This window comes from Fukomys damarensis, unplaced genomic scaffold, assembly GCF_012274545.1.
Source record: "Fukomys damarensis isolate Sample0158 unplaced genomic scaffold, DMR_v1.0_HiC HiC_scaffold_39, whole genome shotgun sequence".
NCBI lineage: Eukaryota > Metazoa > Chordata > Mammalia > Rodentia > Bathyergidae > Fukomys > Fukomys damarensis.
The window spans coordinates 69,731,912-69,750,295 of NW_022900951.1; the positions used below are offsets into that span (position 1 = coordinate 69,731,912).

General features: G+C 31.9%; 1 protein-coding gene and 1 long non-coding RNA gene across 3 annotated transcripts in view; one reads left to right on the forward strand and one right to left on the reverse strand.

The window, feature by feature from the left end:
- Nucleotides 1–18,384, forward strand: part of LOC104850255 — a 121,005-nt gene that overhangs the window by 81,131 nt on the left and 21,490 nt on the right. For both annotated transcript variants that reach the window (XR_776922.2, XR_776921.1), the window contains exon 2: nucleotides 14,905–14,976. This is a non-coding gene — a long non-coding RNA (uncharacterized LOC104850255). The remainder of the gene's footprint in view (nucleotides 1–14,904; nucleotides 14,977–18,384) is intronic.
- LOC104850254 (protocadherin-11 X-linked) overlaps nucleotides 9,234–18,384 on the reverse strand; it is a 31,110-nt gene continuing 21,959 nt past the window's right edge. Inside the window, exons 2-3 of the mRNA XM_010607090.2 lie at nucleotides 13,450–15,945; nucleotides 9,234–9,830 (exon numbers count right to left, since the gene is read on the reverse strand). Coding sequence (XP_010605392.1) covers nucleotides 9,786–9,830; nucleotides 13,450–15,945 — 2,541 coding nt within the window. The 3' untranslated portion in view covers nucleotides 9,234–9,785. The remainder of the gene's footprint in view (nucleotides 9,831–13,449; nucleotides 15,946–18,384) is intronic.

The window sequence follows — 18,384 nt, forward strand, 5'->3', positions numbered from 1 at the left end:
AACAAAATAGAGAATGACTGGAAGGAAACAACAGGATAGATTTTCAAATGGGAAGGGATGTAACACAGTGATCACAAGGCTGAGGGGAGAGAGTAAGGAAGGGAAGAGAGGGGAAGTAAGAAATAAAATATGGCATGTACAAGTACCAAACACCCACAACAAATGGAAACATTATATGTCATGAACGCAAGCTAAGTGTAATAACAAGAACACAAATAGGGACAGAGGATTTAGAGATGGAGGGGTGAGATTAAAAAAAGAAACAAGCTATGTTACATACATGCAGTTATTACCCAAGATGATGTTAACTTCATATACTGCAAGCATGTACTAAGAAAGTGAAAATTAATATTAAAAAATATTAATTTTGAAGCCAATTTTTTTCTGAAAATGTTATAATATTCCTGGAAGTAAATGTCCTAGCTTATTCCAAAAAAAGTTTACAACGAAACAATAAAAATATTTAATTTTCTACCTTTCTGATTTAGTTTACTAGGATCAGCTCTAAGTTCAACAAGATTCTTCTCTACAACATTGCTTACAAAACCTTGAAACTAAGTGCTTCTGAATGGTGAGCCCTAGGTGTCCAATCATCTCAGGCTGTAGATCTGAGAAGTACAGTGACTGGTTTTTGCATACTATTTTTCTTCTTTTATTCTTTTCAGATACTATGTTGAAAAAGTGCAAATGTGTGAATTGGGAATATGTGCGTTTTTTAGTATTTAGGCAGAAAATAAGTAAACTGTAATTATTTAAGGTCTTGATAAATATGTTCACCAAGCACTTTGATTCAAAGAACAAAAAAAATTCTGAAGAATGTATCACTTATGAATACAACTTGGGAATAAATGTGTTCCTTGACATACTAACAGTGTTTAAGCCAAAATAATGAAGGCTGAGTATCCTCTATCCATAAGGTTTCATAAGGGTTTTCAATTTTTTCAGATTCTTGGAATATTTTTAAATACGTAATGAGATGTCTTGGGAATGAGACATAATTGTATTTATCATGTTTCATATACACTTCATACACATATCCTGAGGTTACTATTATTTAACACATTTAATGTATCCACATTTTGACCGTAACTCATCACAACAAAAATTGTGTAGAATTTTTTGATTGTGATGCCACAATAGTATTCAAAAAGTTTCAGAATTTGGAACAGTTTGGATTTCAGTTTTTGGATCAAGGATGCTTAACCTACATTAAAATGTCTAGGAAAATGTGGTAGCAATCATGGAAGGAGTTAACATTTTCAAGACTGGATGAAATTCTAGTACTTTTAGAAGATTGTACCTTTACTTCTGAATAAACATTCCTGTCATAATTTTTTGTGTGTGTGCTAGGTATTGAAACCAGGTTCTTGCACATGCCAGACAAGCATTCTATCACGGAGACACATCCCCATACCTAAATAAGTCTCCTTAATGTATATAAACATAAAAATATGTGATTTTTAATTTAGAAAATCTAGATAATTCAGAATTTCAGAAACAAACTATATTATCAATATATTCTAAACTATGATAGTTTTTGGTCTGCTTTGATATTTCTTAATAACTAAAAATTTAGTGATAGTCACATGCAGTCAATATCAAACTATTTTGATAGAGTTTGATGATTTTTATCTCATAATAATATATGAAGAAAAACAGCAATCTATATCTTTTTATTTCCCTAATTGAACTAAATATAATTAGGATTTAGGCACTAAGTGCCATTTTAAATAAAAACCAGATACTTCATACAACATATGATAAATATTTGACCCTGCTAAAATCTATAAACTAGACAAAGATGATGATATATGTCATATAAAAATCTTTAAAAATTCTTCTCTTTCTATTTTTCTATCTACTTTCAGACTGCCATGCAATGTCCTTAGTGTAGTTTGCAAATTTCAATACTGGGATGTAACTTTTCATCTCAAAGTTATCAAGCTGGATGAGCGGTGTCATTGAAAATTAGAATGAATACCTAAATTTTGAAATTTATTGCAGTGAATGATGCATCACCATTATAGCAAAGCCATGCAGAAATTAAAATTTTTGTTTTGATGTTTTATTTGAGGACACCAATTTTAATTACTGCCATCCTTTGCAAGATAGCAATCCATATAACACCAAATAATGTTCTTTAGGTCTTAAAAATAATAGAGGGACAGGGAAGATAAAGGGGATGGAAGAGAAAGAATTGAAGGAAAATAGAGCTTTTGCAAAAGAGCAAGGGAATAAGAGTTGGAAGGAGCAGGGTGGCAGTGGAAGGGTAGGGGACAGAATAAATAATATATATTATGCACACATCCCAATTTCCCATTATATATGTAATAATCATGTATGGTAAACATGTGCTAATTAAAAAACAAAAATAGAGTAAAATGACTAATATTAAGACCACATATTAAAGTCAGATTCTTATTATATTATAAATTTTCTTCTCCTAAAATGATATATTCACACTTCAGAGCCTAGTGTCTTACCCATATCTCCTCATGCTAAAGAAAAAGTGTAAAACATATGCAATTTAATGTCATACATAATGACTTGAATTACCTGAATGTATAAACTGTCTCAGCCAGCAGCAGAACTGTGGGCAGGAAAGGACTCAGAAGAGTCCACTGAGGGTTAAATCACTTTTGGTATAATTCCAAACAAGTCCCTTACCAGTTGCCTGAAATTGAGCAAATCCCTGCAACTCTGAAACTCAGTATCCCAGTACAATTTGTGGTGCAGGGACAATGCTAGTACTACTTGCCCACCAGGCAATTAGAAAAGTTGTTTGAAGTAATGGGTGAAGACACTTTTGCCTATTTTGTTGCAGTCACATTATATAGGTTGTCTAATGTAATTCTCCCAGTAGCCTTATGAATTTGTCTTTTTGCCATTTTGTGCTTGATCGTTTTAATACTCAGTAACCTTAAAGAGTTTTATGAAAATTAGCCCAACAGCTAAGGACCACAAAGTTAGGTTATAACACATGCTGATTATGAAGTGCATCTACTTCCTGCTGACTCAGCATGACTGACAGTTTAGGTACACAAGAAAAATGTACTCTCTTTCTTCAGTGTCTAAGGTTTCTTAATTAAATGCCATATAAAACCAATGGCTTTAAAGAGTCTGATCCTTCATGCTAGTGAACGGTTCTAAGAAACACTTGATATGAATTTACTTCTTGAATAAAGAGATGTATTTTAGAAAAATAGGAGACTTCCAGCCTTCTCCAAATAATGGTAAATTGGACTTCTTGGATACTTGCATGTAATATTAATAAGATAGCTGTAATCAAGAATTCCTCAGTTTGAGTGTCTTGGAAGAAAGGAAAATTGATTGTTGAGCAGTTTTAACGGCATATTTAGTTACATACTATTAATAGAAATTATTTATATGCAGCCCTTATTTTTCTATTTTTTTTAAAGTCATCTTACTGAGGTTTTGGACAGGCCAACACCTCCATTTTCACTATGGTGAATTAAGGTTTGAGAGAACATGAGTGATCTTTGAAGGTCACATTAGATATGATAGATAGGAGAGTTAAACCTCAACCATATTTTGGGGCCTAGTCCAGGTTTATTTTTGTTACCTTCACGTTTTTCTTAATCTGAGAACTATTTACTATGACTGTATGCAGTTATTACTCTGGCCACAAAGTTTTCACATGCTCAACAGGCTGTGTATATAGTGGTAAGAATTTTGAACTGAAAGTCAGGAAGTTAACACTCATCAGATTACTCTTTTAAAACATAACTGTATGAGATTGCACAAATAAAGTTCACAATTTGAACCTTACCTTCTTTTGGCATTATGTGATTCTAACTATAAGCCTGTTTTGTCAATAATTTTGACAATCATTAGAATACAAAATTTTATTTCTACCAGCTACATTTAAAATTCACTGAACTACAAATAAAGTGTTCTTAAATTTAACATTACTATTCAAATAAATACTTCACATTTCTATATAGACTCCTGCAAAGAACAAGTAACAGGGTTGAAAAGATAACCATCCTATTGTATGGAGGAACTCTTATTAGGCAGTTAATAAATTAGGGACCTTAGACTCTTGATCAGAGACAGCTGTGGAATAGGGGAAAGATCATATAGAAAAGTTATAGTGGGCTGGGTCAAATTATTGAAGCTCTTGGAGGATCAGATTTTTAATTTTAGTTTATGAAGTGTGTGTTTTGGATTGAACTCGGGTCCTTACACTTGCAAGGCATGCCACCGAACCACTAAGCTAAATCCCCGGCCCCATAAAGTGTGTTATTACACCACCCCTTACTTCCCAATATGCCTAGCCTATGTCTGGCATCTACCAGGCATTCAAAATGGTTTATTGAATTCATTAGAAAATAAAATGTTTTTAACATACTTGAACTAAAATTCTTTTTCAAGGAGCTTTTGACACCAATAGTACCCGAGGAAGAACATCGATTGTCTTGCATCTCTACAGCACTGTACCCCATCCTTCAGCAAAACCAACTGTACCCTCACATTGCCTTGCTCATAGATGTGTGACAAATATTTAGCTACTGTTTTACTGAACTCATGATGATAAACTTTATCTTCCATGATTTATCAAATACAGTAGACAATAAATACTATTTTACCAATATTCAAAGAAAATACAATAAAATGCATAAAACCAATATTTTAGTAATGTAATTTATTACTACCTACTTTATGCTTTGAGTTACTGAAAAAAAATCAGTAACCTCATAATGTTGGTAAAAAAGAATATAAAGTTATATAAAGTTTGGGCTAATTCAACACAGATTATTAGTTCTAGCGTGAAGAATGCAGGATGTGATTTTGCTTAAAATATTTCAAATCATTGATGAAATTAATAAAATTATTGGCCCCTGATGACAATAATTGCTTCAAAAAATATCAGTAGATGTGTTGTTGCAATTCAGAATCAATTTTATTTATAGGTATTTCACTTAGTACAGACTACACACTTTATGCACTGAAATTCCATGAAATACAACCAGTGTTAGTATTTACACATATTTCAGTTGAAAGACATTCTTTAATATTCACACAAAAATCTATTATTTTTAAAAATTCGTAAAAGTAAAAAACCAAAAAAAAAATTTAAAAGTAACAGGTATTGTACACTTTCACAATATTAATATTAAACATTTTCTTCAATTATCATTTTAATACAAACTCCACTCAAAAACATGTATTACAGAGATAAGTGTAGTGGCGCATGCGAGAAAATACCCATATTCAGGAAGCTGAGGCAGGAGGATTGCCACGGATTTGAGGATAGCCTGGGCCACATAGAGAGTTCAAGACTAGCATGAGCTACATAGCAAGTCCTTGACTCTTAAAGGCAAAACAAATCAAACCAAAATGAAACTAAATTATAATAAAAGTTTACATATTACACAAAAATTGGATCTACTCTCATAAATATTTCTATGATGTAGATCGATCCATAATGATTTTTTACAAAAATTAATATGTGTTTGTATACATAGATAAGCATATATGCACGCATATGATGATAACAATATTATAACCTCTTCAATATCAGTTGAATCCATAAAATTATAGTCATGTGAAATTGTAAATCTGACATTGAACAAAGCTACATGATTTGGTCTTTTTTCACAGATTTTAAAGTTAATAAAGAGCTAAAGTAAAATAAAGGTGAAGTGCCAAAGGACTTTTATTTGGATATATCTTAGTGAAACTAACTGAGTCAAAGTTTGACATTAATAAAAGCAAAATTTTTTTTCTTTCTTTTTTGCAAGAGAAGCAAAACCTGCATGCTAATGCTTAGGTAACCAAAAGCAATGTAATAGTTTTAATAATACATTAATATTACTGGATCTTTTCATTTGAGAAAGCAGAAAACCTTTATGAAGAGAAGTGCCACCACTATATACTTGATTTAAATGAAACATTACATTAGCATGTATTCTGAAAGCACTGAATATGACAAGAAATTTTACTAAGTGAGAAATGGTATGTAGAATTATATGAAGAATACAGAATTAATACAGTTTGGAAGTGAGGCACAATAGTTTAAAAGAAGCCAATGATATTGTGAAAATACATAATCTGTGGACAAAGTGTTTCAATATTGAAGTTTATACCACATTATTTCTGCTAGAAATTTGACAAATAACACATGTATGTAAAGATGTGTGCTTATAAGTACACTAAACCTTTTTAATCTCGTTGTATTAGAAGTACTTAAAGATGAAATTAAAACAAATCTTCTAGAAACACAATTAGGTATATTAATTTCTAAGCATGAATTTGATATGCTTTTCTTTCAACTTCCAAATGTAAAACACGTGGTTATACATTCCTATCTTTTCTATAATTTATATGCACTTTAAAATAATACTTATATAAGTAATGGTGAGTTGTACCATACATGTAGTGTTGTTGTTAAATATTATCAGTCTAGACGTGGACATTGGATTTATACAACATATAGAACTATTTTTTCTACATAACACTATTACCACATTGCTCTTTTATATTGAAATCTCTGTGTTTATGAAGTCAAATCATTTTGTGAAGTTAACAAAAATATCCTCATGTATAGTGAAAAATATGTTTTCCCTCAGATGTCATGATAATTGAATCTGTGTGAAAAATGTGATTAATCTGAGCAAGAGAAATCATACAATTTTCTGCAAAAAGACATCCAATGCATAAACAACAAAGTGATTGAATGAAAGTAACAAAGTATTGTTTTGATTAAGAAGCAATAGAGAGAACAGAAGGTATATAGAAAACATTAATAGATGAATTTAAAATTGTTTTTATAATTGTACATAAAGACAATATCACAATTATAATTGCTTATATATCTTACTGTTAAAAATAAATTTTTGTATTTAAAGTAAAATGAGGGACTAATTTTCACTTTTATTTTCAATGTCTAAACCGTGGTTTTTAATAAAATAATGCTTCTGAAGAGTGTTTGTGGGGGAAAAATACACGATACTTTTAGCGCACTATTTAGATAGTCTGCTTAGAATTAAGGAAATTTCATGAAAAGTTCTTTTCTTTTTCTGTGATTGCTAGCTTTAAGATTTGCTATCTTCTTGCTTTTTGTTATTCACTGACTAAACTATGAACCAGAAACTTTTAAAAACGCTTTTAATGACAATAAAGGGACCTTATGTTATAATAATGATAATTAAATTAAAAGAAGTATTACCAAATCAGCTGCTAAGAAGGGAACAAGTACAGAAATATATATTTCTGTCCTCTTTGGCTTGTGTTAAAAATTAATTTCAAAGTCCTCCATATTGTTCTCAATGTAAATATTGCCTCAAATAAAAGGAAATAATAGATCAAAGGTATTTAAAAGTGAAAAGTAGAGGCTATTTTCACACATGGCCCAATTTTAATACTGTTAAATCTCTTCATTGGCTTATATGGGTAAGTATTTGGAAAAAATTCAGGGTAGAAATTTCCTGTTCAAACAAGCTGCATTCTGAGAGATGGTGTCACTTAACAGCTTTAAAAATAAAAATTTCAGGGGCTGGGGATTTAACTCAGTGGTGCTGTTGCCTGCCTTGCAAGCACAAGGTCCTGAGTTTGATCCTTGGTACCCCCCCAAAAAAAGGTTTAAAAAACAAATTATTTACTTTCATGATGTGCAAAGAAGACACTCATAAAACCATGGAGGAATGTTTTAATAGATTCTAGATAATCATTTCAAAATATTTTAATCTACATACATACAGAGGAACAATTAGGTATTATTCATAAAATTAATTGGGAGAGAAGAGGGTTACTTGCCCTTAGCTTACAAGAGGGTATAGAAAGGGAGGGATCAGATTAGTCATGGCACAAGAATTTAAAATGCATTTATGTAATAATTGTATACACAAATGGTCATGCAACCACGGTAGTATATTATGAGACACTAAAACTCCGGATTTACTTTTGGGCTTCAATGTAATTACAATTATATTGAGACTGTGGATTTTAGAAATCTCACACTTAATATATTTTAGTAGCTACACTGCTCTGATTTTAGAGGTATACTAAATTGGCTACGATTTTACATTTTTGGGAAAGATTTGTGTCGCATGGAAATATCTAATTTATCAAGAAGAAATGGTGTGGAACTGCAAAGTTGTCCTATGAGATTATCTTGCTCAAAAGATAAACTTAACTTTTAAGTATAATTATATTATAGTTGTTTATAAGTATGTAATAAAATATCACAGCTGACATATTTCTCATTGTTAGTAAAAGTAGATACACTCAGAAATTACAATCAATTACTTATTGTTTAAAAGTTTGGTAGCACATATGTTCAAGGAACTTGATATAATTGGAGGTACAAGACTCAGTATTGAATCAATGAGAACATAAATTTTAACTCGAACTTGTGTAAAATATCACCTATACTTTAAATATCCAGGAATTATAATAATTTGAAATGCTGAAATTCAATGAATCTTTTCTAAATACCTTTACATCAAAGAATATTTTAAGCAATACACTAATTTTAATGTATTTACCTAAGAGAACAAATTCTGTTCACAGTTTTTAATGTCAAATGATATATAAGTAAGAATTTGAATGAAAATGCAGGAAGCATATGTTTTGATTTGTTATATCATAAAAGACCCTATATACTCCTTTTTTGTCCTAAGAAATCATTAGTCTAATTTTTAATTCTATTAGTACTATTAGTAAATGATAAGCAGCTTAAAGTATATAGAGTATAAAATTGGAACATGTTATTTGTTTTTCAGTAAAATATAATGTATATTCAATTTGAGATATTTATTCATATAAGAAATGAGTTAATCAAAATACTGTGGGAAGTTAAAAAATTATAAAAGGCAAATTACTCAATGCTATGACACAGTCATTTAATGCCATAAAAATAAAAGTAGTCTGTAGGTTGATTTACTCTAATAATTTACATTTTTCCTAGATAGTTTCAGAATTAAAGTATGATAATTTTGAAGCATCCTATCTCAATTCTTGTTTTTCTACTATCACATGACTGGAGTTGTGTTTCATAATAAAAGAAATATCAATATATTTTTAAATAACAGGGATTATGAAGAACTTTTTGTAATTATTTTGGTACATAAAAATAGAAAGAACTTCCTTCTCCTCAAAATTTATAGAAAAATGTAACCTGATTACACCAAAAGTAATTTTTAGTTAGTTCCAAAATAGTGGAAAATGTGATTAAAATCAACATAACCCCAAAAGATTATTTCCTACCATCCAATTTTTAAGAAGAGTTGCATGCAATTACAAGTTTTTAATGAATTTTTTGTTAGTATGTATTTTCAACACATAGTAATAAATATTCCTTTGTTTATTTAGTCTCAAAAATATCTTGTGCCCTAGATGACTTTCAAAGGGTAGCTTTTGTAGTTCTGCCTCACTTTCAAACTCCCAGAGATGATATTTAAACTTTTCAGCAAAAAGGGCAAGTAATTCCATTTTTCATGTTCGACTTAATATCAGTGTGTACAACAAGAAAATATTACATTACATCACAGTTATTTACATTCATGGGAAGCAAACAGAGAGACAGCATGATAAAACTATGTTATTGGAATGCATTGTTTCATATATTTTTAATTTCAATTATCAGATTACTGCTAAAGAAAGTACAAGCTTCATTGGGACATCGTTTTTAAGGTGGTATTGGTTTGCTTACTTTTATAATGGGAAATCCAGATTACAAACTTAATGATCTTAGCCAAAATTTGGATCACAATTCATTGAATGATTTTTGTAAAGGAATGGAATTTGCTATTGCTAGAAAGTTATATCTCACTGCAGATTTCAATAGTTGATGTCCTGGAATCAGTCTAGGACAAGAAAAATAACATGTTATCAAAATCAGATGGTTGTGTTCTACAAATCTCATTTGCCAAGCATGCTACATGGTTAAAATTCACATACAAAAGTACAGATGCACAAAATCAAAGTCATTAAAGTTAACCGTAGTGACTACTAGTACTATTCCAGGGTAACTCAGAAGCTGTTACCATTTGAGTCCATGTATCATATCTACAGCATGACTTCAGCCATTAGTTATAACTGTCCAAAACTTTCACCATTCTTTTTACATCATTACCAAAATTGTGAGATTAATCAACTCAAATTACAGAAATTTATTATAAATGTTTCTGGAGTTAGGAAAAATGAATTAACTAAATACATGTCTAAGATTGATATATAGAAGACCCCCAAAGATATTACAGTTAATTTTACTATCTTTTTTGTTACCGGAGATTGAACTCAGGTCCTTGTGCTTGCAGTGCAGATGGCAGAAACACTGAGCTTAAACCCGGGTCCTCAATTTTACTTTCTAATTTTTAAACTTATGGTCTTCAACATATTTTTAATGGAATAATTATACTAAGCATCTCTTGATTTTGATAATGTATGTCTTATATATAAAAATTAGCAAAATTTATTCTAAAATAGCTATTTATACTTCATAATTTTTAGGGTCATATGAAACAAATATTATACACTTGCCCTAAAAGGTGTTAAGAGAAGATCATCTGTGGATTTGCTCTCTTAAATTTCTATCACAAATATACTCGAAAAGTTTTTCCATAATGTAGAAACTGAGGCCAGAAGTGCATCATGTTTTCTAGGTATAAGTAGTTTCGTGTGTTAGGTGCACTCCTAAACAATGACATCTCTGAATTTTTCTGAACAGCTGGTCAGAAAATTTATATTTTATGGAAAATATTTGATTCCATTTTAAAATGTAAATTTTCTTATAAAACTCCTTGTATCTTACTGAATGCTTTTATTTCTCCCCATGAATATTTCTATTCAGATGAATACTGAAATGAATGTATCATCCTAAACACTATTTCTGAAAATATTTTTTGTTTAAAATAAAATGGAATATTGGGGCATTTGCTATCAGTAATATTTTATTTCACTGGCTGAATTTCCTTAATAATGAATTTTTATTTTACTGATTTACACATACTCCTATTTTATATGATTTTTAAAAAGATATATATTGTATTTGAATTTTTAAATACATAACATTCATTTATCTCCTTAGCATTCTGCAATTGCAAATATAAGATCCTTCTTCTGGCATTAATCATAAACTGAAAAATATACAAAAGGAATAAAAACATGGCAAAGGTAGCATAAAATGTAAGCATTCAAATAATTTTTAGTATTCAATTAGTCTGCCTAAGTTCATAAATTCATATTGAAATTTTAGTAATGAGTAAGAAACAACTGTGAGCCAATGACATAAAATATGCAATATTGCAAGATGTGAGGAAATAAAATAACTCACTGATTTTAAGACAGTCCTTTCAGTTAATTAAAACATAATGATAATCAGCGACTCATTCTCAACACTTGTCATATTTTGCCTAACTCATGAAGACATTTGTGCTATATTTAGTGAAAATCTTCTTAACTATATAATATACAATATCACCATGAGACAGGGTTATTAATTAATGCCATAAAATTGAAAAATATAAAAAATAATAAGGGAACATTTGAAAAATATTTAACATTTTCTTGCCTTGCTTACTGTCTGTTCATATACTGAAGAACAATTAGTCGAGATCATAAAATATCTCTGAGCCTTCAAAATCAGTTGAAAACAAAATCTGCTCTGTTAACTAAGTTTGTGCGCCGATCTAGTAACAGTAACCTACAAATTTAATTCATAAACTCCACACTTTCTATATTTTTTAAGGAAATCATAAAATTAGCCCAGAAAAACACAAAGTGTTACTCATAAAAACTACTTTTTAGTTGAGATATATTTCCAATAAACAGGATAATAAAAATAGTGTAGAAAATAACTGCATTTTTTTTTTTTTCTTTTTGTACAGGAGATCAATCTCAGGACCTTGTGCCTGTGAGGCAGGTGGCAGCACCACTGAGCTACATCCCGGGCCTTACATTTTAATTGTTAAATATAAATGCAAAGGATCTTCTCAAATCCTGAGAAGATATTAAGCATTTATTATGTGTGTGGCCCATCTATGATCCAGAAGTATAAAAAAAACACTAAACTCATTTAAACTGTAGATTAATTGTACCATAAAATCTTTTACAGAATAACAAGAATTCTATACAGAGACAAAGGCTCCATTTTACCTTCTGCAACATCATGCAATTGCAGATCTATTGTACCAAAGAATTCACCCACAACTGAATTAGTATCATACCTTTGCTCTACGATTAAATAGAAACATTAATATTATCATATATTATTTAACTGTGCATATCCTTGAATGATTTCTATTCTTCAAACCACCCAAAAGTATGGGACATTCTTTGCACAGTTATCTTAAATGTTGTATATGTGTTCAATATGTCTAAGTATTTATCAAAAACATCTATTTTGACTTTTACAGTACAATTGTTTCATTAAAACTGAAAAACTTTTCTAAAGACTTTATGTAATGCAACTGAGATAAATACTTCTCTAAGAGGTACACAGGCAAAATAATGAAAACAAAATGTGGCATGACCCAGAGGGAGAAAAATACAAGTAGATAAATTCTGTCTCTTAATTTTCTTAAGAAATGATAGTATTTTTGATTTCCAGATAAATTTGTTTCAATTTATAAATCAAATACAAGTTTTAAGAAGTTCTATATAAACTCTAGTTTTTATATCAGTCTTTAAATTATTGTGAAAAGATATCTTGAGTCTTATGTTCTTATTTCCCTTTGTGCCATGATTGAAAGCAAATATACTGCGTTTTCCAAACATCATTACATATTAAGGATGTCTTCTGATGGCTTCTGAATATCTTGTATAACTATGCAAATACTTAGCTATTTATCTAAAATAGAGATTTCACATATATTTCGTTGTTTTTTTGAAGATTAGAATGAACATGTCATTATTTTTCTAATCCCATTCTTCCATATATAAATGATTTTGAGTTCTTAATCTGAAAATCACACTGATTTTGAGGGACTAGGAAGCATGTTGAAGTATGGAGGATGCATATCTTGTGCCATCTAATGGCTTTGGAAAGCCACAGATTTTCCCCAGTGAAGCTAGAATTCTCAACATCATGAAGAGCTGCTTATTAGATCTTAAAAAAAAAAAAAACTTTGTGTGAGGTAGATAAATAACTTTTTGTGATGCCCATTCACACAATGGTAAGTAGAGCAGTGCTAGAAGCCTTGTTATGGAATTTTTCCATTGTACTGACCTCATACCACCACCTGTAGATAAAATTGTCACTATTATGACCATCATCCTGCACTTAAATTTCCTATAATAATCACTTATTTTGTTCGGAATTTTTAATCAAACTTAAATGAATTCATGTATCTGTCTTGAAGATTTTGTACGTTATAATTACATTTATCCCTCTTTCAAGTCAAAAGATTCTATAAAGTTTTACATTAGTTGAAAACAATAAAAATATTAAGATAGAAAGTTTAGTTAGAAACTTAGATTACCTACCAGTCTGGCGTGTACAGTCACAGGGACCTTGAATGTTGCCCCTGGATAGCTGCATTCAGAAGCACTGTAGGGATCAGAACTGCTGGAGGAACTCTTGGAGATGGAATCACAGGCCACAAAGGTATTATCGAGGGGCAGTTCTTGGATGATGTGGTGTTTTGAACTCAGGGGAGTTTCAGGCTGGATCTGAAAAGCTGGCTGTGGAGAGGCAGATTTGTAGTGCCGGGCCAAATCAGGACTATCAGGCTTGAAGGTAGTTGGTGTAGTGCCCCAGCTGTATTTGCACATATTCTGTTCTTCCAGTTCAAGGGGAAGGTCCAGTGTGATGCCATTTCCACCATTGTTAGAATCATCTTTCTTTGTTTCTTGAATAGTGACAAAATGAAGCAACAAGTTTTTCGGGGCATGCTTCTTCATTTTCGTCTTTCTTTTCTTCATCACTATTATCTGTCTGTTTTCTGGGTTTGGAGTAGCCCATTCAGAATTCTGCTTGTTTTTCTGAGCAGACTTAATGTGTGGTGATTGGCAACATCTTACTACAGCAGTGACGAAAAATACTAAGACGACAGTTATGGTGCCAGCAATAATGGCAACCATGATTTTAACATAGTCACTTTTTGGTGAGGATGCATCAGCTGTTTCAATATTTTGGGTTACTGGTGTTTCAGTACTTTTGTGCACCAATTCATGAATCAGTGTCACATTAGAAGCTGACTCATTCACAAACAGATTGACAATTACAACATTGTAGAGAGAATCAGGTTGTCCTAAGTCATTAACTTTAACGACTAGTCTGTGTAAACCAAGGTCTGCAGCAACACATCTCTCTTTCAGTGTGATATTGCCTGTTGTTTGGTCAATTACAAAGAGTCCTTTTGTGTTTCCCCCTATAATACTGTAACGAAGCTCTGAATTCATGCCAGTGTCATTGTCAACGGCAACTACCTTGAATACTACTGTGCCTGGATTAGTGGATGGTAGAACCAATTCATAGGAGTGGTTAGACGGAGGAACAAGAAAACCTGGTTTGTTGTCATTGACATCAACCACATTTATGGTCACTTTAGCAGTTGAAGAACGTGATACCCTACCACCATCCTCAGCCTTTACATAGAAAGTGTATGATTCTTGTTTTTCTCTGTCAAATGAAATGTTTGGCCTGATGACACCTGTCTTTGGATCAATGGTGAACTCATCACTCACATCTGAAATGGAGAGGGTGACTGCAGAATTCTCTCCATAATCAGGATCACTCACGGTAATTAGTCCTACTGTGCCATGCCTTGGAAGATTTTCTGGGACGTAGAAGTTGTACTCATTGTGAGTAAAACTTGGGTCGTTATCATTCTGATCAAGAACAGTCACAAAAACTGTGGCATTGGTCATTAAGGGTGGCATCCCATTATCTTTTGCCAGAACAGTGAAATTATATTGTTCCTGTTTTTCTCTATCTAGTTTCTTCACTGCGGTCAAGATGCCTGTACGACGATCCAAGTTGAATTCAGATGGTGCATCCACACCCAGAAGGTAACTGAGCTCAGCATTATGCCCACTGTCTGCATCTGTTGCCTTTATTTTTGTCAAATGGGTGCCAGGAGAGTTATTCTCAAGAACAGAAACACTTATAAAAGGCGGAGTGAAAATGGGAGCATTGTCATTTTCATCTTTTACTTTGAGGAGGAGCATGGACGACTGATTCAGAGGGGGGTTGCCAGCATCTGCAGCCAGTAATTTAATGGCATATTCTCTTGTATGCTCATAGTCAAGATGTGCAGTAGTCTCCAGGAGAAACTGATTACTGAATACTGGCCTTAATCTGAAAGGAACTTCATGATCTGTGAAGCACTTCACCCTACCATTGTTCTCAGCATCCTTGTCAGTCACAGTTATTAGAGCAATTTTGGTGTTGAGTGGAGCATTTTCTGAGAGAACCACAGTGCCATTTTTTGGATTGATGATGTATCTAATGTCGATTGATGGGACATTATCATTAACATCTGTAATATTCACCAGAACCATTGCTTTTGCAGGCACTGGTCCACCATCACTTGCCAAAACAAGTAATTTATGGCTTGGCGCTTCTTCTCTATCCAGTGGTTCTTTGATTGTGATAAGTCCAGTGGTAGTGTTAAGGTGAAATAGTCGCTTGGCGATATTTGAGATCAGATTGCTGAAGTAGAAGTGAATCTTGGCATTTTCACCAATGTCAGCATCTGTGGCATGGAGTTGTGCCACTGAAGTATGCACAGGAGCATTTTCTGGTATACTAACTTCAATCTCCTGCTCCTTAAAGACTGGATGGTTGTCATTTGTATCAGAAACACTTACTTGCAAAATAGCGGTACTAGATCTTTGAGGAAAGCCACCATCTTCAACCTTTACTTTCATCACATATGTATCCTTCTGTTCCCTATCTAATTCCTTTTGTACTATTAATTGTGGCATCTTGTCTCCCTCTGATGTTTCAACGACATCAAGTCCAAAAGTATTTTGGCTCTGGAAAAAAAGAAATGAAATATAATTTTACTTATGTTAATACAGTAATAAAGTATAAAATAATATGTTCACATATGTAATGAGAAAAAAGTTAATTTCTTGAAATACTATATTAGAATAAGGCCAAAAAATAGTGTCAGAAGATTTTGATTCTAAGTCTCAGCTTTATAACCATAATCAACTTGCTTAGCTGATCTACATAGTTGTAAAATTATAGAGTTGTGCTGGAAGATATAGATGATAGGTAGATAGATAATGTTATATGTTGTAGTACATTTTAAATGCAAAGGTTGCTAACATGTAGCAGCTAGAAGATGTTCTGCAGAAGTTTGAGTGTATAGCATATAATTTTGTGGTAATTAATGTAACTCATTTATGTAAACTAGTTTTCAAAAGGAGAAAATACACACAACTTTGAAAAAACAACTATCACTAAACTACACAAGATAAATGAGGCTACAGTGAATTAAACATTGAAGGAGACTGCAATTTTATTATGCCCCAAATCAGGCTGCAAGCAATGTCAATAGTTAAACCCACAATTCTCTTGTTTATAGAAGTGAGTCCAGCTGAAGCCTACCTGCTGAGGTCATAGTAACGTGCACCCAAGTTCTGTTCCCACAATTAAAACCGTTTTACTAGAAGGACAATATTCTAGTTACAATGAAAATTTTTGTTTATTCTATTCCTAATTTTAGAATGATTGTCTTGTCCTTCACAAGACTTTGCTTAAATTAATTTCCATGGAAACTGAATGACTGTGTCCTGTCATATAGTTCTGCTCTTGCATATAGTTCACTTTTACCCCAAATGATTACTGATAAAAATCAGTGGCTTGGACTCTCCAGAACCTTTGTCAGTTGCACGGGCATTGGCAATCCTGGCACCCTGCTTTCTGTCTCTCATAGTTCTGTCTTTTAGGTTCCCCCTACCCCCCGCCTCAGGCCTGCATCTTACACTGGGTGGAAGACTGGTGCCCACTGAAGAGGTTTCTGATAACGTTTCAGGGGCCCCTAGTTACTCATGATTAGTCCAAATGAATTAATTAAAATGTTTTAATGTCAAATTCAGTTGTTAAAAATGATTTTTGTATCTTCCAAAATAATCAAGTATAAAGTATTTATCCAAGACTATACATAAGAATTGCATCAGTAGCTATTTACTGAAACCCTTGACAGATGAAAAAATACACAAACTTTTATTAAAACATAAACTTGTGTAAAATGTACAAATTTTATTTTAAAAATAAATGAGAAAAATTAAACGATCTTGGAGACTAACAACGCAATGTTATTTTACTATCTTTTTTTTAATGAGCAGGTACAATAAGTCAAAATTCACATTTCCAAACATAAATTTGGAAATGGCAGCTTGGGATAGTACAGTACATACTTTCTCTTCATTAAATTAAGGTATGAGGATAATTTAAAAACAGTCCTCTTTCTGAACTACTATAAAGCAAAACCGAGAGACAGTGAGTTGGCAGAAGAGCAATATACACTGCCTCTGAGGTGTAGATATGTCAAGGATTACTTGTACTATTTTTTAAACTAATTTTATTGGTAAATTTAAAATATACCATATAATAAAACTCATTATTGGAAATTTTCACCTTTACACAATCCATTTGGTTCTTATTTTTTCCTCATTCCCCAGCCCGCCCTTCACCCCCTGCACTCTTCCCTATCTACAAAAACTTTGTTTCCATTTTTTCTTCTTCTCATATTAATTCCACTCCCCTCCTTCAGTTGTAAATTTTTTTACCAAAATAAATCAGATAGAAATTCACTAGAGGGTGTGAAGAAAATATCAGAAGAGGATTGTTAAATTACGTGTCACATGTAATTATTGAATATATATTTATATGCACATATAACTGCATATTTTTTGGACAAAGGAACCAAACAACATACATTCGAGGAAAGGTAGCCTCTGTAATAAATGGTATTAGGAAAAATGGCTATCCACATGCAGAATATCAAATCTAAACTGGTATCTCTCACCATGTACTAAACTAAAATTAAAATGTATAAAACAAGAAATGGTAAAATAGAAACACAACTTGCTGGAAGATAAAATACACAAAACTCTTGAAGTCATAAGCATAAGTAAGGACTTTCTGAAGAGAAACAAGTTTGTAAAGGAAATATTACTGTGAATCAACAAGTGTGATCATACCAAGTTAAAAATATTATGCATAGCTAAAGAAACATCTAAGAAAATGAACGACAACCTTTACAATTTGGAAAAAATTTGCCAGCTATTCCACAGAGTATTGATATCTAGAATCTATAATATCCACAAAATAAATTTCCCAATAATAAAATAGCATGTGAGGGCTGGGGATTTAGCTCAGCGATTTGGTGACCTGCCTTGCAAGTGCAAGGACCCAAGTTCAATCACTGGTACAAAAAAAAAAAAAAAAAAAAAAAAAAAAAA